The 25,427-nt window shown below is 45.2% G+C and overlaps 1 protein-coding gene across 14 annotated transcripts in view; it reads left to right on the plus strand.

Annotated features, from left to right (window-relative positions):
* The first annotated feature begins 8,033 nt into the window (after positions 1-8,033).
* Positions 8,034-25,427, plus strand: part of ABI1 (abl interactor 1) — an 80,173-nt gene continuing 62,779 nt past the window's right edge. For 2 of the 14 annotated variants that reach the window (XM_066991575.1, XM_048048478.2), the window contains exon 1: positions 8,050-8,402. In XM_066991575.1, coding sequence (XP_066847676.1) covers positions 8,286-8,402 — 117 coding nt within the window. In that variant the 5' untranslated portion in view covers positions 8,050-8,285. Of the gene's footprint in view, positions 8,403-25,427 lie in introns of all 14 variants that reach the window. The other 12 variants (XM_048048479.2, XM_048048489.2, XM_048048485.2 and 9 more) reach the window with 11 other exon arrangements.

Raw genomic sequence — 25,427 nt, forward strand, 5'->3', positions numbered from 1 at the left:
CAACAAAGAACTTTTGAGAATCACAAAAACGTCAGATAGGGAGTGAAAGGTCATCAGACAGTTCCATTATTTAAAGAGCCAAGATGGGAAGCATAATTAATCCACTCTGCATTTCAAATTATTTTAAATAATATTAGCATTTTTTAATTCTGAGTAAGTCCATATTTATTACATGACAGTGTTTAAAAGTCCCCAGCCCTTCAGGAAGCACACTGTCCACAAAAATACTGCGGGATTATTATGGTTATAATCAAATAAATTGAAACATTCACAGCATTGACATCAAATTGTTGAGCATTGCAGGAAGCTGCCACTGGAAATTTGCATATTCACTTCTAATTGTGCCTATGCATCATAAAGATAGCTCATATTTGCATTTGCTGCCCTCTGAACCACGTCGTTTTCCAGTGGCATATATTCGCTTCCACTGGAGGTAACTTTCATTAGTGGTAATTAAAGGACAATTTTTACTGCATTATGCTCCAGGAAACAATAAGAGGTTGCTGAGATTGATTAATATCCAAACTAAGTTTGAGACATGTAATCAATCTCATAGGTACAAGAGATTGTTCCTGTTACAAAATGAAAAATAACAAGACAGAAAAAAAAACACTATTTATTCTGAATAGCCAATACTTAGCCTTTAAATTCTGTTGGATTGCGCTAAATGGCCTGATTTATTTTTAAATGTTCCCAACAGAGAATAGCCTCGGTCTATGCGTAATGACTTTTTACCCTCATTATCTGCACAGTCTGTGTTTGGACTCTGACTGGGACAATACCAAGGAGGATGTCAATGTTATCTTAGTGTGGAAATGATTTTCTGGTAGACAACTGCATCTGAGGGTTGCTCTGCATCCAATCTCATTACTTTTGGCTTCAATGGCTATTGAAGATAGTATTCTTTTTCAAATGCCGCTGAATGCCGTAGACTCAATATTGCTTCCAGTTGAAGCTTTACAGTTTCACTGGGAGCTGGAACAGACCCAATAACTCTAATGTGTTTTTACTTACTGAAAAAAACCCTTATTATGCTGTGACTTATTTTGCCATCCTACTATTGTGTCGAAAAATACTATCACTGCAGAATTGCTGTCAAATGTTTATTTTTGTTGGGAAAATAGCACTCTTTCTGTAGTAGCATGATGTTATCATTTAATTATTTCTTCTTTTCTGCTTTATGATGGAAAGCTGCAATTCAATGAAGTATATATTTAAATGCAAAAGAGGCACACCAATTAATCAGTACAGAACATGAATACTTTTAATCTCCATCAAAAAACTGCGGGCCTTAGAAAAACACCAATCTTTCAAATAGAAAGTATATAAAAGCAATTCCTGTCCACGCTCACATTTCCTCAAATACAATGAAAAATTGCAATTGTGCAATTAAACTGTCTTTGCACTAATATATTCTTTTAAGGCTCTGCATTATGCTAAGAACCTTTTGAAGAGCCTTTGATTTCTTTTCCTTTAGCATAAAAATGGACATAAATTTTTTAAATTGATTAAAAAAATCAAAAATCCACAGAGATAAATGAAACATTAGCTCTGAGACACTGAGAACTGAAACATACATGTTTACTGCTTTCTGGGTTTTACCCATCCAATTAACACACAGAAAATTAGTAATGAAGACAGAAAATAAATTAGGCTAGAGGTTGCAGTTAGGTGTACCCATAACAGTGTACTAATCAGCCTTGAGGTGTATATGAAAACTAGATGATGGTATTATGACAGTCAACTCTCCATTACCTAGGATCATGGGAGACTGGGAAATGATGACACTAGAAAAACCTGGGTGCCACAGGTATTAGGGATGCTCCGGGGTACAGCAAACAGAAACACTTCAGTTCTGTGTATAGTAAATATAGTCCAGAAGAGCTTATTAACTCTGTGCTCACCTCTAGCCAGTGGTCCCAAGACATGGTTAGCAGTGTTGCATGAATTTGCAAAGCCATCTTAGGCTCTACGTCTCAAGGAAGCAGTTACACTCCTGATGACCCTGGAAATAATACCTGATCCAATAAGCCCCACTAAGCCTAGGGTGGCTCTACAGGCTTAGGCATTGCACTCTGGAACATTTTCATTTGTGTTAATCTCATAGATGTTATTAAGTGGTGCAAAACAGAACAGAAATCGTGCTAATGATGTTTTGAGACTTCAAAATGTTTCTCAAGACCTTGAGCTGTGGTGTTTGTTTTTGTTGTTGTTGTTTTGTTTTGTTTTGTTTTGTTTTCCCTGCTAGGAATGCTCACTCCAATGAGCCAAGTGAGTAGGACATTGCTGACATGAGGCATCAACCTTCCAGTGCCAGCTTTCAAGTCAGAGACACGGCAGAATTGCCTCTGGATCTGCTACATTCCCTTATATATCACTGCTAATTATCAGGTTATTAATTTTTCTGGGCAAGGTCTCTGTCTTTCTGGTTTCAGAAGCTCTATGCAGGGTGAGAAACCAGGGAAAGTTTTATTTGATATATACATATCAAAGAAGAGCTTCTATTTTAAAGGACTGTCATCCTCCAACAGGTATTTCATTAGGAAATTCCAACCTGCTCAGTAATGATTGAGCCAAACCTGCATGGGTTCACTCAGAAAGATGACTATCTCTCAGAGCCTCTCTCTTCAGTGGGACTGATTCTTTTCATATTGAGACTAACCACCCCCAAAGCCATTATATGAAAGAAGGACAAAAAAACATTTGCTAGTAAAAAGGATCACAGCCAGAAATCCACCTCCTACTTTATGTGGTTGCTTTATAGAATCATTAAGGTTGGAAAAGACCTCCAAGATCATCTGGTCCAACCATCCCCCTACCACCAATGTCACCCACTAAACCATGTCCCTAAGCACCACGTCCAACCTTTCCTTGAACACCCCCAGGGACGGTGACACCACCACCTCCCTGGGCAACCCGTCCCAATGCCTGACTGCCCTTTCTGAGAAGAAATGTCTCCTGATTTTCAAACTGAACCTCCCCTGGTGCAACTTGAGGCCATTCCCTCTAGTCCTATCACCAGTTACCTGTGAGAAGAGGCCGACCCCCAGCCCCCCACACCTTCCTTTCAGGCAGTTGTAGAGAGCAATAAGGTCTCCCCTGAGCCTCCTCTTCCCCAGACTAAACAACCCCAGTTCCCTCAGCCGCTCCTCACAGGACTTGTGCTCCAGGCCCTTCACCAGCTTCGTAGCCCTTCTCTGGACACGCTCCAGGGCCTCGATGTCCTTCTTGTAGTGAGGGGCCCAAAGCTGAACACAGCACTCGAGGTGTGGGGAAGACCACCTCCCTGGTCCTGCTGGCTGCACTATTCCTGACACAAGCCAGGATGCCGTTGGCCTTCTTGGCCACCTGGGCACACTGCCGGCTCATGTTCAGGTGAACATCAACCAACGCCCCCAGACCCTTTTCCTCTGCACAGCTTTTCAGCCACTCTTCCTCAACAGTTTAGTCATATTTGTTACTGGTGTAAGAAGCAGATCATCTTGTCATTTGTCACACAATACCTATGTGACCTGGTTTTGGTCTAGGAAGAAAGGAAGAAAGAAATGAACTTTCTTGAGGCTCTGCATACCTATGACTGCATCACAACAGTCCGGATCATCCACTTATCCTATGCTCTTAGGGCAGCGCATTCTGTCCCCTCCATGGCATGCAGCATTTTGGGGGATTAAGAAGAAAAGTCTACCTCGTGATGAACAGCTGGGAGGGACGGCAGCAGTGGGAGCTTAGATCAGGAGCTGGACACAAGATATGGGAGGAATTCTTTGGTGCAGTGAAAATGGAAAGGCAGGTGCCTGCAGGCTGAGCTGGGAAAGATGAAAGAATGAAAACCAAAATGAAAGAGGCCAAAGGAACATGGGATCCAGCAGAGCACAGGAGGGAAACAGCTGAGATGACAGATTGAGAAAAGGATCGTGGGGGTGAGAGCAGAGGAAGGCCTGTTGACATCAGAGCACTGCTGAGGAGCAATGATAAGCACACAGGAGGGATGAAGAGAGAGCTTTATGAAAAATGAGGTTGAGACAGAAGGCGAAATCCTGCAAGTGAAAATATATGATAGGTCGCACCAAAATACAGTAGAACTATTTATTTTTGTGCTGCCCTTATCTTGCGCATTCTGGAAGCAGCACTTGTGAATCTTATTATTTTTGTGCTCTCGGGCTGCCTAGCAATGCCTGGCTGGTGTGTGCTGCCTCTGCCGCACAGAGCTCGCTGGCTGCCTAGCAACTGGCAGGGGGGTGCCAGGGGGCTCTGGACCAGGATCGGGGACACAGCCCAACCCCAAACACCCCACTGCCCTGGCCAGGCATGAGGGAGCATCGCTGCTTGTTTCGGCTGTGACGAAAACCTTAGAAATACTAATCGAAGAAAAGCACATGTGGAGATGCTCACAGGAGTGCAGAGAGCCTGATAAATTATCTCTGAGAAGTTGGAGCAGCCCTATGTCTCTGAAAGAGTCAGACACCCCTCGATGATTACTGAAATATCAATGTGGTTAATTATTCAGGTTCTTAAGGCTCTCTGGGCTAGATCCAAAGCACTGGAAAGCAAACTAACACAGCTACCTACCTTCTTGGGTGGTTACTTCTAATTTGCTGTAGGAAATATTAAAAAGGTGACTTTTGGTCCCAGAAAAAAAAAAAAAAGCATTAAGTAGTCACACAGGATTGTCCCAGTACAGCTACGCTTGTGTACCTATATCACTGTAATCAACATTTTTTTATTCTTGCAGGAACGTGAGGCTTGACATTTGGCAGCAGAGCTGATGTGGCTGATCTGAATAGGCCCCGTGGCCTCTGTGCTTCCAGCTGCCCCCTCAAATCCCTTATCTCCCTTTCCATTGCACTGTCAAAAGTGCTTGTGCAGCTAAACAGCTGAATCAGGAATTGATTCAGCCGAGAAACAGCCCAACAAGAAATAAATGGTTATTTTCCAATCAACACAACTGAAGGAAGTACTGCTCTCAAGGGAAAAACAAAGACATGTCAATATGTGCTGTAGAAAAGGGAATAGACAGCTACAGAGCTACACAAATTACAGTGCAGGAGAAGTTGCTTTATACTACTACTCTGATGCTATTCTAAATGGATGCGTTTAAAAGTCATATTTTTTCTCTTCCAGTCAAAAATAGACTATGTCCCATAAGGACAGCAGTGCCCCTTGAGATCAGTCTGGCCCACTGAGGGGGAGCAAACCTCAGACAAAGAGTTGAGAGGTATATAAGCTCATTTGACTTTGAATGGGATCTCATCCAGGTGGTCATTAGGGTGGAGCTTGAGGAGCATCATTACATTCTTTTCTCTCTCAGTCCAGCCTCCCCAGCAAGGAAAAGTTTAGTTCCCAGCTCTCTTGCACACTTGCATGTAACTTGAGTAAGTAACAATTTCTAGAGGACAATCCACTGACTGTAGTTTAAACACACACCAGTATCTTCAGACAAGGTCAGCTCATGTCCAAGGGTTTATTGGCTCTGGACCAGTGCTGGTTCTGTGAGATCTGGCTAGTGGCATAGCTCCTCAAATATCCCCATGCTTTTAGGTGCTTTGGAATCGCTTGGCATGTGTACCATGCATGCTGATGGAGACAATTGGGTCTATTGCATCAGAGTCGATAAACCCTCTAAGAACCTCAGACATGAAGAACTCATTGCAAAGATGCTCGAGTGACCCTGCAGAGCCATTCTGAAACCAAGGAGGACTAGCACGGGACAGCAGCTAATAAGGCTGCTTTCTATCTAAACAGTTGAGTGTGAGTGCACCATGAATCCCAGTGTGTCTTGTATTGCCTGGCCCTTGCAGCACTACTGCCGGGGTTGTATGGCACTAAGTTAAAAAGTCCTGCTAGAAATGACCCGGCTCACCTTGGAGCCAGTTTGGGTGTACCCCCATCTACAACAGGTCTTACCTACCTGCCACCATCGGGATACACCCCGGTTGTGCCAGGAAGGTTAATGTGCCGCCAGAGATGTCACAAGGTGGCGCTCTTTGATGGGGTCTTCAAAGGTCCTCTTGAGTTGCGAGCACATTTGGAGGCAGATCATGTGTTTGATTTTGTGCAAGGCGTTTTGGGTGGAGATCCGTTGGAGGGCAAGGGGCTGTGAGCCCTCCTGGAGCCTCTGCTCTACTGCTTGAGGTGGGTGCATTGCCTGGGAGCCAGCACTGCCCTGCTCGGCTGCTGCTCTGCCATCTGCTTGTAGGACTTGGCTGCCTGCTGATGTGAAGCATGATTTATTTAAACAAAGCACACACGACTCAATTTTCTCATACTGAAAAAAGTTGGTGTGCAAGGTCCCATGCACCTGCAGTCTCTTGGTACAGGGGCAGCAACAACATTTTAAGAATAGCTGACGATAGTTGCACTACGTTTGAGGATGCTAACAGCTTCAATGAAGTCACTCTGTGATCTGTAGGCAATTACAGACTCATCCAAGCCACTGGGTGTTCAGCAATTTGCAGCCTGACTGAATAGAGAAATCAAATTTGTCTTTGTATTATAATAGCTGAAAACAAGAAGTCAATGCCCAGGACGGTTTATAATCACACTTGCCCTGGGACCTATTAAAGGCTTGTCTATATCTCAATGTTGATGCAGATCACATTTAATTATTTCACATTTAAAAGGCACTTGGAATCCAAAATAAAGTGTTTTATTGGAAATTACATGCTGTCCTAAAGAGAGTTATTTAAATCACTTTGGAAACAATTTTGCTAAGCTGCCAAACGAATTAGCCATCTGAAGATAGCAGTACAGATGCATCCCTGTCCCACAGCAAGTGCTGTGAAGGTACCAGCTCCTTCCTCTGCTGTCCCAGACAGCACTCAAATACCCATTCCAGCATCTGTCTAGCTGTTGCCAGCCAGAGGGAGCTGGAAAGACCTTGCTGGACCCAGCAGTCTGTCCCAGGCTCCCTCCCTTCATCCTCACTTCCATGGTTCAAGACTGAGATGCTGGACTTTGCTGCACTCAGAGGGGGCTGATCTGTTTTTCCTCTCTCCACCTTGATGTAGAGACACCAGCAGCTATACCAAAGGGTCCAGACCACAGCAGTTTTCAGTGCTGCAAACAGAAAATGGACTCTGGTGGACAGTGGACATACAATATACCATACAATTAATCATGTGGAGAGATGAGGCTGTCTGCTCTTACTATAATGCGTCAGAGTACTTTTCCAAAATACGTTGATATTTCACTGCTGTGGGTTTCTCTGGGACAACTAATAAAATGCAAGGACCGATACCAGTTGCACTTGAAAGTGTGTACAAAAAGCAGGCAAAGCCAAGGCATGAGTAACGGGCCTTGGAAACAGCTTCGTCTCAGACTGTTACTCACTGGAAAGGCAGGCTTGGCCATCTCAGCATAGAAACCACCTGCTGTTATTGGCTTTTCTTCTGCTATGACCACAGAAACAGGATTTTACTTCAAAAAAAAAGAAAAAAAAGGAAAAATTGTCCCAAAAAATCACTAGCCCCTTATCTTCCACAACCGATGAGTAATGATGAACAGATGAGGTAAGAGAGTGGCAGGAATAATGTTATTTACCTCAGACAAACACTGAAGTTCTTCTTCTGGTATTAATAGATAGACAAATGCGAATTGTCAATTATTACTTACGGGCAGACCTTTGCAAAGCTCTACACAGCTCATTCAATTCCCCTCTCCCTCTGGATAGCCAGGGACTTCCCACTGGCCTAAATGCCGCTTAGCTGCGCTGCTATTGTTTTAGCAATTTCCTGCCACCATTTGCTGTCATTTCCCAAATTTCTCGTCCTAGCCTGACAGGAGGCGGACGCTTGCCGGATAACCGGGGCAGCGCTTCCCTGAGGAAGCCTTTTGCCTTTTCCTGAGGAGACCACGCTGCCTGAGGGCAACACGGGTGGAAGCGGGACTTTTATTTGGTGACGGGGGAGAGACACAAGGGATTCCCCTCGCCCTCGCCCACTCCTCCCGCCGGCCACCACAGAGCTGGGCGGCGCCGCGCCCGCCATGTCAGCCCCACCGCCCTGCCGGGGCAGCGCCCGGCCGCCATGAGCCGCTCCCGCCCCGCGCAGGCGCCCGCCGAGGCGCAGCTGCGCCTACAGCTCCCGGCTTGCTTTGCAAATCGTTTTTTTTTTTCTTTTTTTTTTCTTTTTTTTTTTTTCCTCCCTCGGAAGGGGGAAGGATGGGTGGGGAAAGCGAGAGCTCACGAAAGCGAGGCGAGGAGGAATCCCACAATACCAGGCGGGTTGCGAGCCCGGCGCTGCCGCTGTCTCTTTAATGCAAGAGGAAGCGATGCGGAGGGGTGGAAAATGGCAGAGTTGCAGATGTTACTAGAGGAGGAAATCCCTTCTGGCAAGCGGGCTCTGCTCGAGAGCTACCAGAACCTCACTCGGGTCGCCGACTACTGCGAAAACAACTACATCCAGGTGAGGGGCGGCGGGGCAGCGCCCGCCCGGCGGCACCGGGGCGGGGAGGCTCGGCTCGGCGGGGCCGGAGCTGCCTCGGGGGCACCGCGGCGCCCGCCCGCTCCCCTTCCCCCGGATTTGCCTTTTCTTTCAACTTTCCCAACCGAACCACCAGCTTTCCCTCCCCCTCCCCGCTCCGGAGGGGAAGGGAGGGGGGGTATTATGTCAGTCGGGCTTGGAGGGTGTGTCTTTTTTTTTTTTTTCTTTCCTCTCTTCCCCCCCCCCCCCGTATTTATTCATTATGAGTCACATCCCGGAGACCTCCCCGGTCTGGGCACGGAGGGCGGGCGGACGGGTGAGCCTCTCCCGGTGTCGCCGGCTCGGCCCCGGTGCCTCCGGTTGTCCCTCGGCGGTTGGCGGCGGTTGCTTGAGGCGGGCGGCTCCGCGCCTCACGTGCGGCCGCCGCCTCCCCGCCGCCATCCGCGGCCCTCTGAGGGGGCTGCCGGGGGGCACCGAGCCCTTCTCCGCCCCCCGGGAGCCCTCCCGGCGTGCCGCAGCCCTAAAAAGCCGGCGGTTTGCGGGAGCAGGGAGCTGCCCGAGCACGGGCGGGAGGCGGTGTTTCAAAATGGCAATCGGTGCCTCTCGGGGGCTCGGCGATTCCCACATCCTGCAGCGAGAGCTGCGGGTCGCATGCCCGAGGAGGCTCCGTTGGCCGCAGCGTGCCCACACCGCTCGGCGTGGATTTCTCATTTTTTCCTCCCTGGATTGCTTCTTAGCCTCCCTTTAAGTCTGTTTTTTTGTGAAGCTATTTCGTGCGCCCTGTACTGTTAAGGCTTTTTCCAGGGTTTGCAGCGCGCATCTCTCAGTGTAGGTCTGTAGATGAAGCCATGCTGGTGTGGATACAGAGCCAGTGAGAGATGCTCAAATTAAACCTTTTTGAGGAACAGAAAACAGGAGCGGAAAAGCAAACAAACTCCTTACTAGACAGCTTGTACAGTGAACTTGTTGAACGTAATACTAGGAGGCTACCTGCAATGACTGCTTAATACAGGTTATTAAAATCTTTGGCCTCTTGTTGCTGGTGAGCTGTCTTACTACTTGTAATCATGGAGCAGCAAATTTGAAAATAAAGCTTTAATAATGTGTTGTGAAGTCCTTTTTTTTTTTTAAGAGCTAATTTTGGTACTTGGGTTAAAACTGCACGAAGAAGCCATATTTTTAAGACTTCTTCTTTAATTTTGGTATGTGAGGTAATGTGAGTTAATGTGTATTTACTCTTCCGAGTTGTTTGCTCCACCCAAAGAAAGCTGCTGATATAAATGCTTCTAAGAGGCGAGGTTCATTTGGTTTTACTCATGGGAAATATGACAAATACATGAGCATGGTAATTGCGGCGCAAGTTTTGACCTGTCTCCTGCTCCTGACTTTTTCCCTATGTCAGAAAGTTACAGAATCTTCGGTTACATCACTTTCTGCAGGGTCCTAAAACTTGCCTTTTTTTTTTTAATCAAGCAAAAAGTAAAACAAAATTTAAGCTAGTTCCCATCCAGTCATTTGGGGTGGAGTGGTGTGGTTTTTTTAACTTGTTAGTTAATTTTCACCTCGGGTATCAAGGTCAGCTGGATGTAGGATCGCTGCAGTTTTGCTATCCGTGTACAGCTGTGTTTACCCCTTTTGGAAGGAAGCTAAAGTTCCTAATAAGGGCTTAAGCAGTAGCTTTGAAAAATGTATCCGTTGTGCATTTACTCAACCCAGTAAAAATCACATATCACTAAAACTCTTTTTTTTTTGAATGATAAAGGTGGGTGTTATTCTTTTAATCAGTGCTTTGTACCAAGCCACCTGCTCTCCAGTTGGCCTGCCCAACAGGTCATGGCCCTGGTGCCCACGGTGGGGCTGCTGAAGGATCAGGCAGCGGCGCTGGGTTATGAGAGCTGGGAGAGTGGGTGCGTGCCCGTGTGGTGGGAGGGGTGTGAGGGAAGCAGAGGAAGAGGCTTAACACAAAATACAAAGTGTTTGTGTTTAATATGATCGAGCTGGTAACTAACAGTCAATGTGTCAGGGAGCATTTTACTTTAGTAATAATATTTTAAAAGGCCGGAACAGAGAATCTGAGCATTAAGTTAATGTTAAAGTAGATACGAAGAGGCTACACCTCATATCTGAACCCATAGTGTGAAACTGACTCAGTCTGGCCTCTTGGAGCTTGGATAGCTTTGAATTTGGGTTGTTTTCTCTGAAAGGCTGTGTGCCCCTCTGTAGGAAGGCTGTTACTGTGCACTGCCACCTGTGCTGCTTTGTGGCATGGAGGTGGAACAAGTTTGGCTATTCTAAGTGCTGGTGTTAACAACTAACAGCATTCGGCTATTTATTCAAAACTTCTGTTATTCTCCCCTTCATGCCCTTTATTCTCTGTTCACTTTAACAGGTAAGTCATGTTATCCTCCCCACCCACAAGATATTGCTGTATTCAAACTCCACGATTTTATAATATTAGAATACATATGAATCATCTTTATCTCCATCACTCAATCTAGGAATAGTTCTGGTAAAATTCAGAGTTGTGCTGATTTCTTGAAGAAAATTTGTCTTCAATGTCTTTAGTGATCCCTCAAAAAAAAACAAAGGGAGGGACGGGGGAGGAAAATACCTCAGTGGAACTTGCCTCCCTAATGGTGCCTGTAGCTCTGTTGACAGTAAGCATCCTTTTACTAAAGCATTTAGGAAAGATGACAGCATTTGGGGCTCTCAAGGTGAAAATCACTGTTCTTGGAAAAGTGGGAAGCGGTTTCTTGCTAGGCCAAATTGTGAATAAACTAGAAAGCCAGGCAGTAGCACAGTTTGCCCTCCAGACCGTCTATATTCTGGTTATCTAAATCTGGTTTTATCTGATAGTAAGGGAAAAAATTCAGGAGAAGCAAATAAGTTCTTAAGAAAGATCTGCAGTGCCACGGTATGACGGCAGTCTTGAGGGGCATGGGGAAAGAGAGGGAGACAGAAAAAGGGAAAAGAAACCAAATGTAGAAGTAGTAACCGAAGGAAGTTGTGATGTTATTAGTGGGGATTTTGGCTTTGACTACAAGGCAAAAAGAAATTATAGGTACATTACTGTATTTAATTTGTAGCCAGATACTTTACGTCTGTTATGTTTCTGGTCAGAAGCTTCAGTGACAAGTAAGTAGGTTATTTTCTTTTAGATCAGACTTTAACTCTCCGTAGTTTTAAGAGCAGGTTTTAAAACTTGAATACTTACCTGAAAGTACACTTTCATCTCCTTAAGTAAGTTTTGTTAAAGGTAGAGATGTTACATTTTTCTAGACATTTTCTAAATGTTTTATATTTGGCACTCTTTAGAATAGTGGTCCAACTGCTATCTTGGTGGTGGAGACTTTTGTTATAATGTAGAGTGGGATCAGCGAGGTGGGGAGAGTGGTAGAACTATCTTAAAATGGAAATAAAAGAAACCATTTTTTAAAAAAAGATGCCATACACATGTAAGTTGCGGTGCTTAAAGCCTTCTCCAAATCCTCTTGTCTGCAAATAAAATCTGAGACTAGCCCTTTCAGGGTGTGTGGAGTCGTGAAAGTTTATCTGAAAATGTGTAGCATAAAGCTGAAGATAGTAGCGAGGAACTGTATTATCAGTATCCTGAAAAGTATGAAAACTTTATCAGCACGAGACAGAAATAACAGATGGAGTTAAAGTAATTGCGGTTCTAATTACGATTCTTCAGCTGAAAATACGAGCTTCTGGAGAGATACTCCAATCACTTTCCAGGCTGAATTGAATTGTTTTCAGTTTTTAATGAATTCATTTTAAATAACTAGCTTAAAGAGTGTTAGAAATGACACGGGAAATGAGCGTCTCCAGTGTCAGTGTGCTGATGACTTCCTTTTGAATGACTTCAGCTGACTCAAGCATGGAGGCCTTGCCTATAAAACAGTTCCCTACAAATGTCCCCTACAGTTTAAATTTGCTATCTTTTATAGCCTTGAATCTGCCTGTGCATAATTGTCAGTTTTCATCAGTTTCTTTATTTCTGGTGCACTTGAAGATCCATTTGGAATTTTTCTTAAGCTCAAATATGGTTTTAACGTTACTGAGACCCTCTAAAAGAATAGCTTGGAATACGTAATGCTCGTGTAAATTCTGGTCTTGGTGCTCTCCAGTGTGTAGACTCAGCAGCTTTGGAAAATAAACTAAGTGAAAGGCGTATTAAGGAAGTAAGTAGCGTGTTGCCCAAACGTGTGCCTTTTTGTTGTCGTGTTATTTCCTTCTGTAGCCTCCAACTGGTATGTGGAAACCAAATGGTGAGTTAACAAGCTATTCTGGGTGAAACAGACAAAAGCAGAGACAGATTTCAGTTTGACTGTTACAAAAAGTTGAAAGTCTCTTCCCAGCTGGTAGAAAAGTGGATGTGTGTTGTGGAGGGGAAATGCTGCATTGCAAGAAGTTTCACAAGTGCTGATGTGATCTTCCAGTTTGCGTATAAGGATCCTTTCTGCTCGGCCAGTTGAATGTTCTGTGCTTCCTCTACAGTAGATAGTACGTAGGGGAAGGGAAGTAACTTCTTCTATGGTGGTTCTTTTTCCTTAAATGTTGGTAACTGCTCTGACACTCGGTTTCATGCCTGGAGTATGGAACGTAGCGTAGCTTAGTTCAGTGCAAAGCGAGCGGTTCACTCAGAATGCCTGATGCAGGAAATGGCCTGCTTTAAAAGGATAAACTTATTAAGTTGTCCCTAATACAAATCTTTTACGTGCTGTGAGAACTTACGTGCTTTTATGTTCATAGGTTAATTAGTTTGTATCAAGAGAGTAAATAAGTAGTATTTTTTTCTGGTTTTCTTGCTAAATTTGGAACGCTTCACAGGAAAAAGCAAACTAAGCCAGCCCTCTTTCTGTAAGATAAAATATGGACGTGTCATCCGCTATCCCTTGTAGGTTTAAATCGTACTCTTTCTATTAATTAAGAAAAGATGTTAGCTTGTACTTGAAACACTGTTCCTTTTGAGGTTGTTTTATACTAACAGCAAATGTTTGGTTAAAAGCACTGGTTGTTTGTAGGTGTGTGTGTTTTTTCTAGTCATTTGGGTACGGGTTGGTGGCTTCAGATTATCGGTCTTCTGCGCCAGCGTGTTGTCTTTGTTTTGGAAAATACGGCTGCATGTTGAGCTTGGAAGCAGCAATAAGGCAGGAGGACAGCTTCATTAAATGGCCAAGTGATTGCCCTGCACGTACAGGAAATGGATCCTAAAGTAGTGTACGTCTGTTTTGTGTCCAGAAGAGGTGGTTGATAGGAAATTGGCTTTTCCAAATCTGAAATGTTTCCATTAATTTTAGTGTATTCGCTTTAAGAAGCCAGCAAGATGTCAGCTGCTTTTGCTGCTGCGTTTCCCGTTAGCATTTCAGCAGATGATTGTCGGCACCGTGCTACCTTAATTGAGCGGCGTGGGTTGGGTCGAGCTGTTACAGGTGAGTAGCACAGCCTGCACGAAGGAAGCACTCTGCTCCCTTCCTTTTGCTCCTGTGTCAGAATGAAGAGGCTCGCAGGTCGCCTGTGGTGGGTGTACATTAAGCGTGATCTTCGTGCTGCACTCCCTGCGCCAGGCACGTGGAGTTGTTGCAAGGCAGAGAGAAGCTGTAAGAGGAGCAATTGTCTGGTACTTCTGTTCCTCCAGAGCTCTGGGAGCTTGTTGCAGTCAGTAACTCATGGTAAAGAGAAAATAGGTGGGCCTTTAGGATGGCTTATAGAGTGGATCACATAAGGAAGATAAGAGTGGAGGGAGTGGCTGTGTACAAATAGGAAGTGTTGCACCTCCGAGGGCAAAGTTCCCGTTAATCTGTGTTACTGGTCTAAGTTTAACAACAAAAAACAAACTTTGAAAGAAATACAATTCAACTTCCCAATATCTTTGTGTAGTATTTCGAACTGCCTTCACTTCCCAGAAGCATAAATAGAGGCATAGAGTTCATAACCAACTCATGGAAGGTCGTGTAGGGACGTGCTGTCAGATTTGGGAACAGACCCTGATTGTTGGGACGTGCAGTGCCGCGCACGAAGGCTCCCCCCCGCCTCCCTTCCGGATGGCCTCCGTTAGGCTACAGAGCAGCAGAGAGTGCGTGTTTCCAGAAACAGGGACGCGGTGTCCAGAGACGGAGCAATGAATCCCTTGGGGAAACATGCACCTGAAACTGTCGTTAAATTCATTAGGAGCAATTCCTTTCGGAGCTTGGCTTATCTGTTCTTACAAGAACCTTTTGATGCTGGTTTTCAGTCCCGTAAACTTCTGCAGTTACGTGGTGCTCACGGCGCTGCCTGACTGCTGGTGGGCATTGCTGTCTTGGCAGAGGATCTAGAAGATGTCGCTCTTCTTTCCCGTTAGTGAAAGCAGTCTGTGCTTGACAGCTCTGAAATCTTATTTATCCGCAGAGCAGCGGGGTGGTAGCTGTGCAGGCAGCGTCAGCGCCGATGTAGTGAGACATCCTTGAGGGATAAGAGGGTATCTTGCTCTCTCGGTGCCTGTGCTCGGTCCTTAATTAGTGACTGGGAGTCGAAGGGCCGTGGTGTGGTTTTTATTTGTTGTTACCCGGTAGGAAATGACTCGTGGGCCCCCAGTTACTCAGTGCCCAGGCTTGTTTGTAATTATCGAGTGGGCTGGCTACGAGGTGCAGCCTTCTCGCTCCCTTTAGCACTGGTGTTAGTGCGAGGCCGTTCCATTCCCCTCGCCTGCCAAATCCGAGCACCGGTGTCGGAGACGGGTGGGCTCGGTCCCAGGGATCCTCCCTTCCCTCCACCCCGCAGAAAAGGGAAGTAACCGCTGCGTTTGTAGTGGTAGATAGGGTGCCTCAGCACGGTTCCTCCCTCTTCCTGACCTCGCCGGCGGGGCAGCAGCTGCAGACAGACAGACGTGGTGTCTCACATGCGTTGTACAAACAGCCCCTTGCAGCTCAAAACTTGCACGGGGCGCTTGGAGGCCAAAACCAGGGTGCTGTGTGAAATAGGTCATGGTGTGCTCCTGTAAGCAAGGTGGCATCAGCAGGTGCCTTTCCCCCTTTGCCTCCAGCCTGGCAGACCCCCTTCTGCCTCAAACATTTCATCTCCTTAGTGCCTGGTAGCAAAATAAAAATACAGGGCTTCTGCCAGGTGGGTTCTTCAAGGAATCCATTTATTGCTGAAAGTCAAAGCTTCTCTTCCTGGTGTTAGAGGGAATGCATTTTTTTTCCGAGGGTTAATAAGAATGTAAGTGCCACCTCTGCTTGATGCTATGCAAATGCTGTTACTCATTGCTTATGCAAGCCCTTAATGCTGGTAACAGCAGCCATGTAAGAAGGCTTCCTTGCAGAGAGTGGATTTGTTATTCAGATGCAGATGTTTTATAAAGGGGGGGGGACCTCCTACAAGAGAATTTCAACTAAGAAATGCGAGGGCAACATTTTGAGATATAACTTGTACGATTCAGCACTCTGTGTTAACGTGAGATGAAATTGCTATCCAACCTGTCAGTTAAGCTCACAAAACAGATTAGTTTTACTCTGAAAAAGATTGACCATTTACACGGTGACTTTATTTTTAATAACATTTTTTTCTGAGATTCCAGATAAAATGTTTTCCATTAGTAACCGCTGGGTCTGGCAAACTGAAAAAGGATCTGAAAATTAAAAGTTCTGCTGGTTTGGCCTTCTCCTCTGATAAAGTCACATCACAGCTGCTGCAGGAGATGTGTGCCTTGTTGCATCTTCTGACACAGTGGAATATGCTAAAAGAAGAGTAAAGGTGGTCTCTTCTGGGGGCTAGGGCACAACTGTTGCCCCGAGCAGGGCTGTTGCTTACCTTACGCTTTGTTTTTGCATGCGGATTACTTGCCTTCACTAGGTCTTACGTTAAAATAGCAGATATATTTGTGACACTGTCTTCCCTCCCTCTTCCTTCCTCCTTCTCCAAAAAGCCTCAAGCCACCAACTACGCGTTCTCCTCGTACAGCAGAAGGTTAAGAGCAGGCATGCTGCTTCGTGCGCAAGGAGGTTTTGGCAGCGTGGTGATGAGCAGTTAAAGAACTCGTGGAGAAGAGACTTGGAATTGCTTTCCTAATTTTATTGTAACCTCTGAGACAGACAGGAGTAAAACGTGGTGCTGCTAGGACTTTTCTTAAGAAAGCAGGAAGGTTTCTTGGTACTTGGATAGAAGAGGCTTACTAATGCAGATGCTGATTTGATATCTCTAGAGTTGAATGAAACGTTCTTATGGGGTAGTCTTAAGGTTATAAATAGTTCCAAGGAAAAATAGCTTGTTTACTAGAATTGTAACAATTCTTTGATTTCCTTGGGAAAAAACCTGTTGTGTCAACTCTTCTGGCTACTTTTATGCCAGTACTTCACAAGATAATGCTTTTTCTAAGCTATACTTTATCAGGCAAGTGTGTTTTTTCTTCTCTCCAGCTAATCTGTCATAAGATGCATATCTTCACTTTCATTGTCTGATCTCCTTGTACTGGGGGGGGGGGGTCAGCAAATCTGCCAACCAGTATTTGTCCTGTGGCAATCATTGTCAGTTGAGCATCTTGCTTGACTTTATTGTAGCAGGTGTGCTGTAAATGAGTACTTGAACTGTGGTCCCAATGCAACAACTCCATGATTTCTGGCGCCTCAGATAAGAGAACCTCTGAGACAAGAGGACAAGTTGTCCAGGCAGTTGCATCAGACTACTGCAATAATGTCGACATAGTTGCAGATTGCCATGCCATGGCTTGTCTTCTCACGTCCCTGCAGCAAGTAGTGTTAGTCACTATTGCATTGCTAAAAGTTACCAGTGACAACATTTCTTTCTTTCCAGGTGCTTCTGCTAGGCTCTGATCTGAGTGTGAATTTGCTGATTTTTCTCTCCCTGTTAAAGTCTGTTGTCTGTTTGCTGCAGGCGGTTTCCTAGATCTGTTGTCTGACTCTTCTCCTGCTGCCAAACGCTGTGGACTTTCTGTTTCGCTGCCATTAATGCCAAGTGCTCTCATCACAGCTTCTGCCTCTGAAACAGACGGTTTCTCTCGCGCTTGCTCTCTACCTCATTGACTTTCAGTCTCATTTCAGATCTCATCTGAAAACCTCTTCTCCCTTGCCTGTTTCTTGTAATTAATCTTTCTATTATTTAGTTGCATATTTTACTGTTACAGTTTAAATTATGCAGCTATTTTTCATGATGCCTTTCAGACAGCTTCCAGCAGCATGGGATTGAATAGTAGCTCATCTCCTAAAACTGCAGTTACTGAAGGCGTTTATATACGCTTCTCTTTTAGATTATTGGCATGAAGTTTGGACTAAAGCTTTGGCTCTGAAGTGGTCTGTAGCCACCTGGGGATGTGAGGATGAGTAGGGTACAGAGAAACAGAAGGCAGCTCAGGAGATGCTGTGAGCACTGAGACTTAATGTGATTCTGTCTTACTAGGAAACCTCTTAGGGGGCCTCTCAAATATATACAGCCAGGCCTTTCATTTGTAAGAAATCTGTCTTGTTTAGGAAGCTGGTCCCTTTGTTATTGTGAGACCGAAGGGTAGAGAGGACTAAAACCTTTCTGGTTGGAGGCTTTGGATCCTGTAACACCGAGGGAAAGCTGGTGATGTCGGGGGTGGTATTCTTTTAGCACACATTAGTAGGTTTGTATTGATAAAGCGGGGTTGGACCTAATCCTGAAGGGTTTTTATAAAAAGGATTACAGCCTTCAGGGTTCCCCCGTGAGTCCTTGTGGCGAGTGGCTTGGATGATGCTTCAACCAAGGTCCAGGGAGTATCAGACTAACAAATAGAGGTATGATGGATCAATGCACTTACGTTGGCAAGATCCTTGGAGACCTGGCTGGAAATCGGCTTTTGATTTTTCTGGCTGACTTGCAGGATTTCTAAATCTCTGGGAGGAGCTATTGTTTCTGTGATGCAAACTCCTGGCTTCAGCTGCATTAGATAAAAATGTGTGTCTGGTTTGGAAGTGCTTGGCTCTGGAAGGGCTCTCTGAAATACCGTGGGTGTGTTTCCTGCTGCAGCATACCGTATGTTCTCGCAGCACTGAAATGATCTGGTTGCTGCAGTAGTCCTGAGACTTGTCTGGGAGCATTGCAAGAACATGCTGTTTTAAATGGCAACAGATTTTTTTTTCCTATCTAATTCTTAAGACGTCTTTCGCTTCGAGTGTTGGGGAAAACTGTTGTTGCCATAGCTGTAATTGAAGCTTGGGCTCGTACAATGCCTCTTACTTGGTGAGAAGTCTTGTGTTGTTTGAAAAGTGGCTGTGTCATTTCTAGACGTGTATTACATTCCTCTTTGGCAGTCTGTCTTTTAAACTGCTGGAGAAGAATAGCAATCAATGGAAAGCTTTCTGGCGCACGGTCCCTCTTGGAAACCTCCTGCCCATGAACAAGACCTGTAGAATCGGCTCCTGTCAATACGACGCGGTGAATATTGACTGCTCAGAGACTGAGAGAGGTATCTGTTGCGACTGAGAGAGAGGCTCGATAACTGGGGAGCGCTGAGCCAAGTAAACCAGTTGCTGCTCCTCTGCCGGGGAGAGAAAAGTTGCTGGTTTTGGTCCTGAATGGGGAAGGCGGGGAAGCTCGAGCACGTTGTGGAGAAGGCTTAAGAGTTGATAAAGAACAATCTGTGGTGAATAATAAATAAAAAATAGGAATGGTTGGAAGGGGCTTGAGCAGCTCTGCAAGTTTCTGACAGGAATAAGGCACAGGAGGAATAGAGGAGCACATGTAACCCTCTGGTGTGGGCCCCTGCTCAGCCGCTCCATCTTGCGAGCTGCGACATGGCAGACAGCATTAAAAGCAAATAGCCCTACTAGTTGCTTGCTGCCTACCTCAGACAGCTAGAAAGGTAGCTTTGCTTTTAATCTGGATGACTTTAAGGGGTTACTTCCCCACCGGTGGGAGTGGGGGAGCGTGAACTGAAGCAGGTACGTGGTGGCTGTACGACATCCCGCTAGGCCCGGGGGACTGCGTGTGGGGAAGGCCGTGAGTCACGCTCGGCAGTCTCAGGAAGCAGGAGGCTTTTTAAAGTCGGCCTTGGAGGGGAAGAGGTGTTTAATGGAGCAGTTACGAAGGAGTTATGCAAATAGAGGGCATAAATAATGAGCAGGAGATACTCATTTAGCTTCTTGCCTCCTCAGAAAATGACTAAATGCAAACTAACTGCTGCGAAAGTTAAGAAAAATGCACCATTAAGTGTAATGGGTGCAAAAATGTGGCAGTTCAGATTGATAAGAAAATTCTCCTATTGTGGTTAGGAAAACATGCTTTCTGGTTGTTGAACAGAAAAGTGTTTTTCAGTTTCCTTTCGAGATTGACAAGGTGGGAAGCTGAAAAGCAGTTTTTCTTCTAAGAGCTAACCGGCTCTTAGGTTGGGAGGGGAGGTGGTAAAAGGAGCAGTCTCCAGCTTTGCTGTAGGTGTATCTTAGCTTTGGTTTGGACTTATCTTCTGTGTTTAAGCTGTAGTTTTATAAAAGTCTTTCTTCTTCTATCCCCCTACTTATGCAGCATTTTATTTGCATGTAAATACTGTAAATTCTTAGGTAAACTTGAGTGCGTGTTTATAGCGCACAACTTTTTTTTTGCTGCTTACTGTTTTAAATTAACCAGTTTCAAACAGGGCTTACGAAATGTAATTGTCTCAGCCCTGGCCTTGCTTGCGTTTGCTCAGATCATAGCTAGCTGCCAGGAGATAAGATCCCTGCTAAGCCTTGCCAGCAGATCTGAGAGGCACAGAACTTGCTTGGAGTGCTTCCTCCTCAGGTCACGGCAGGGTGGCTGTGGCCGATGTTCCTCTTGTGGAAGGACTGCTGCTCGCTACACAGCTCCTTGGCGCTGGTAACGAGGCTGCTCATCCGTCAAGCTGATCACAGGCTAGGTAGTAGTGAGAAGGCCTCGTGGCTCTGCCTACCACAGGCCGTGAAACAAAACGGTCCTGGGGTTGTGATACTGCTGTGGGGGGACTGGGAGCCGTGGGGATGGGACGCTTCTCCTGCATCTGGCTGCGTGGAAGTGCGAGCTCTGCTGTCTGTCTGGCCGTCTGCACCTTCTGCAGCAGCCTCAAGCAGCTGCCCTCCGCATCGTGTGTGAAGGCGTTGTCTTAAAAAAAAATAGTGTGAAGCCTCTATGACTTCAGCATGGATTCAAAAACTGTGCTATAGTTGCATCTGCCAGAGGCATTGCAGCTGTATCTGTAGGAAAACTTCCTTTCTTGAGTACTCCTGTGTTAACTAGCACCACGGCACTGTTCTTTCCAATTTGGACTTGAAACAAAAACCCTCCCATATGCGTGTGTGTGTGTATATATATATATATACACACACACACACACCTCGCCTGATGTTGATATTTTATTTCCTATTGAAGAGCTTACTTTCTAAGCTCTTTTTGTTGTTTTTTCTAATTTTTATATGTTGCTGAATGTGAAGATTACCACGTTCACTTTTATTTTGTAGTTACGTGCTGGCCTATTCACTTTGTTCTTGGGAAAGAAATAGTGGTATACAACTGACTCTCCATTCCTCTCCCTCTCCTCCTCTCTATTCTCCTGAGCCATCTGTTTTGTTCTGTTGTGTTTTTTTTGACAAGTTAAATTCCTGCTTGCTGCAATTGAAACAACCCAGTGTTCAAATGAGCTTATATGTGTAAGGTTTTGGAATGCTGTTGCTAACCATAGACTCAAATTTTAGTATTATAGGAAATAATTCCTCAAATAGAGGCTGGATGTAACGTGCTTACAAGTGCTGTCAGATAAAAAGTGTACAGTCAGGCCCAGGCTGCACAGAAGCCTAAGGAATATTAACAGCTGTTTGTGTTTCTTTTATTTCCCCTTGCGCATGTAAGTTGTGCATGCTAAATAAAAATTTAAAAAATCAGTCCTTGTATTGCAGTCCATTTCTTTATTACCCTGAGATCACTGCATGCTATGAGTGTATGTGTTATGCTGGGAAGCAAGCTACTGCAAAACTGGGAGGATCCGCTGGTTTGTGGTCTAAGGATGTTGTATCAGTGCTGAGATGTGCAAGCCCTCGGATGGCTTCCTGCTGGAGAGAGTATACCGATTTCTCAAAATGCTAAGTGATAAGCAGCAGCTCTGTGCTATGTGGACTCGCTTCTGTAGTGCCATAACCAAGAGGTATCTCTTCAGTAAAGAGCCCCTTAGATCTGAGAGTCATTGTTACCGCTTTCAGATTTCTTTCCAACCCCCAAAATGTGTTGAATCTCTTGGTTTTGGGCATGCTCCTAATCTCTCTGAGAGAGAAGAGATGTAGAAGTGTCTCGGGAGGAGAAAGGAGGTGTCTGAACTTAAACACAAAAACATCTGTAGGCCACAAGCACAGCTGAATGTTGACCATGGTTAGAGAGATGCCTGCTATTTTTAATATCTTCTCAGACTGAAAAAGACCTAAATGAGCATGTAGTACTACAAAGTATGCGAAGAGAACTTGACCCTGTAATGGTCATTGCTTTCTTCTTTGTTTCAAAAATACCGTGATGGCTGTAGGCTGCCTTAGCAGCAGCTGCCCAGACTTTACAGTTACGGAGGCTGTTTTTCAGCGACTTTCTGCAACATGCCAGCTCTTCCTGAAGTAGGGGCATTTTTCACAGCCAGTATTTGAAGGCCTGGCTGACTCCTGGCTCTGTTTTGGCATGCTGGGATTCTTCCTGGAGTTGAGCAGGGCAGAGCATAGCTTTGAGCCACCTTGCATCTACCTAATGCTTCTGCAGGTGCTGTGTTCTGCATGCAGCTATCCCTCAAACAGCTGTTGAGGCTACCCTGGTGTATGAGTTCAGAGCGATGTTGACATACAATCTGTGCTACCTGAACATGGTGAGGCAATGCTGTCATTTGACCCTTGATGCTAAATCTTGTTGTCTTAACCTTGCTTGCTCAGGGCTGTCTGGTGTGCTTCCAGGCCTGCCTGGAGCTAGGGAGGGCTGGAAAGCAAGGACCGTGAAAGAAAAGGTGGTCTTGGAAGCTCTCTTGTAGAAGATCATTGAGTTTTAGCATGTTGCTTATCTTCAGGTATAGATTTACTGTGATATTCTAGGCTTATTCCTTCAATCTAATTTGCCAAAACTGAGATGAAAAATCTTTGACTGCCTGAGCGCCCACCATTACCTGAAAGTAAACTGGAAGAGGTAAGTAAAATCCCTAGAAGAAATCACTATCGTTATTTTTAAAAGTGACTTTTTGTGCAATGTGAACAAAAGAACTTTGCCCCCAGACTGGTGCTCTAAGCTGCCTTGATTCGAAGACTTGCACGACATAAAAATTCCCCCAGTTTGGATTGCTCACTCCAGTTAGGGCCTGTGTTGCTGCCACTCTTATTAGAAAGAGGAGGTTAAGGTAACTCATGAATGCTAAAGTGTCTCCCTCCTGTTCCTACCAGGAAAAAAAACAAACCCAACCTACACCAGGAGCAGTTCTTTAACTGTATTTTCCTCTGGGTCTCTGGCTTGCTGGTGAGCCTGTCCCTGCTGGATGAGCTAAAACTTGTGGGTGGATGCTGGCACTTAAGCAAAGTCAACAGAGAGCCATTTTAATTTCAAGCCCCATTACAACCAGAAAACAAAAGATCAATATTTGAGAGACAGTCTATAAGGAAACAAATGGAACATGAGTTCTCTAATTCCCTATTATCTGTTGCTTAGCATGCCAAAATAAGCGTGCTCCCCAAAGCCTTGGGTAGCTCTCTTAGTGTTACAGAGGGAAGATTGCTGTGGAAGCACCAAGGCTCCTCGTCCTGGCTGGCGGTCTGTGTGTGGAGCCGTGGCTGATATCTCTGGTGTCAGAGCCGGCTCGGTTAGCTCTGAAGGAATTTGTGTGTGTAATGATGGGATGTCATAAGGCAAATCACAGGCACTGCAGGGAAGTCAGGACCATAATCTGGAAGCACCTGTAAGCACTAATGCTGTGGAGTGTTCTACAGGCATGGAAGATGCGGTTTCTGCCCTGGAGCTTGTTGTCTGTAGCACGTAAAACACAGAAATAAGACCCAGTAGACAAAATTTGTTAAGCTTGCTGCATATGCGGTCTTGAAGCCCTATCCAGTGTACAGGGATTGTGTGAAAATGACACTTGGGCACGGCTACCTCTGTCATTTAGCTCACTGCTGTGTGCTATTTTTGTTGTACACACAGACACTAACTAGTGAAATATTAACAATGTGTTTTGCCAACACACGTGTTTACTATGACATCTCTATTGGATTTGGCAGGAGAACTGAAAATTGTGCTTTTAATGCTATATATTTTTTTTCTCCCTTTTTTAAATAAGGGGAGTGGTTTAGTCCAGAGCCAGCCTGAGCACTGCTTGCAGCGCTGGGCAGAAGGCGCTGCTAGAGCAGCTGGCACGTATCTGCCTGGGCTCCATCTGTCAGAGCCAGCCCTGCTTTGTGAGTCCCTCTCCGGTTGGATAGATTAGTTTCTTGCTATGATGTTCGCTGCCTGGATTAAAATGGAATTCCTCAATTTATTTTTTTAAAGTTATTTTCTGTAAGGGCGATCCTAGTGGGTTTTTTTGTAAGCTGCTTCTGCCCTTGCGCACAGACCTATTGAAGTCTGTGTTAGGGTATTGTGAATGTGACATCTTGCGGATTTGTCTCAGTTTAGGTAAAATCATTTATGAGAGTAAGGTAGTTATGGGGGACTTAATCTCAGAGACACGGTTCTGTGCCATGTATACAGGTCAGAAGGGGCTGGGACCTGGTAACCTGAATCTGAGAAAAGTAAACACTTTTTCGAGAAATGTCGATGTACATACTCAGCTTGCGTTTTTTTGTTATCAGGACTCTGAAGTATTGACCACTGTGGTGTATACATGTGAGTACATCTAATATATGCATGTCCCTTAAACTCTCCTTTGGAATGAATTTCTCTCACTAACGAAGAATTTTTCTCCCTCTACCTTCCCCAAAAGAGATGATGATTAGAAAAAATACAACTCTTCCTCCAGTTCTTCCCCAGAATAAAGAGCAACTTTCAACTAAAAGAGAGTCTGCAAGGCCACGGGCAGATTGGCTAAATTGGTCTCGGCCCATAGAGATGCTAATTTGCTATCAAGGCTATTCAGGACTGGTCAGGGGAATATTATTGATGGAAATGAAGGATTTGCTTCTAGCTGATTGTCTAGCATATACAGGATTTGGGGGAAGGGCCTGGCTGAAGCAGAGCTTGTGAGCCGCAGACAGCAGTCGGGAGGTTGTCCTGTGTGTTGGTCACCCTACGGTAACTCGGTGTGCCTTGACCTTCGATAGGGAATAGCTGGCTAGCCAGTGATTTTTGCCAAAATAGTGTCTCTAAAAAGGATCAGACTGAAACCCTGCTTGTGGGCTGTGGTGGGGTTGTTGCTGTGGCAGCGATCACCTTGTTGTCTGGTGCCTTGAACCAGCGCCAGCTTTGTTTTGCAAGGTGTTTACCTGGGGAGAGGAGATTCAAGTTCTGCCAGTTCCTCCGCGCTTGGTAGGGCTGAGTTACTGCACCTTATCTTTGGAGAAACCGAACAGACCGAGTCTTATTTCATACCATTGGGATAGTGCTTGTGGGTGCCGGAGGGGAGTTCAGCTGATTGTAGGTGCTCATCTGACTCTGCTCGATGGATTCCGTGAATTACAGATGCCCGTCTCCCTGTGTTTGTGGATTTCTGCCTCAGTAGGTAGGAGGAATTGTTTACTGAATGGACTTGAAAGCATTTCATCATCCTGGTTTTAATTTCGGGGCTACCATAGTGTGAGGGATCTTAGGTTTTTAGAGCTGTTCTGAGTGGCTGAGCATCCTTCCGTGCCTCCTCCATCTTAAATTCCTTCGTGCTGCTGGACCAACCAGTCAGTTAAGTGGTTGAGAGCTTCAGTACTTGACACTACTCCCCGCTGTGTAGGAGGAGGAGGTGTGTTGGGTAGCCTGTTCCTTCTCTTGTTTTCATTGTCAGGGCAAGGATTGACTGCCAGTCCCCTGGAGAGAAGGCCTTGGACGGGAGATGGACATGTTCAGTGGCTGCAGTGTGTTACTATTCGTAGCTTGCAAGCTATTGGG

Source organism: Anser cygnoides, chromosome 2 (assembly GCF_040182565.1).
Source record: "Anser cygnoides isolate HZ-2024a breed goose chromosome 2, Taihu_goose_T2T_genome, whole genome shotgun sequence".
NCBI lineage: Eukaryota > Metazoa > Chordata > Aves > Anseriformes > Anatidae > Anser > Anser cygnoides.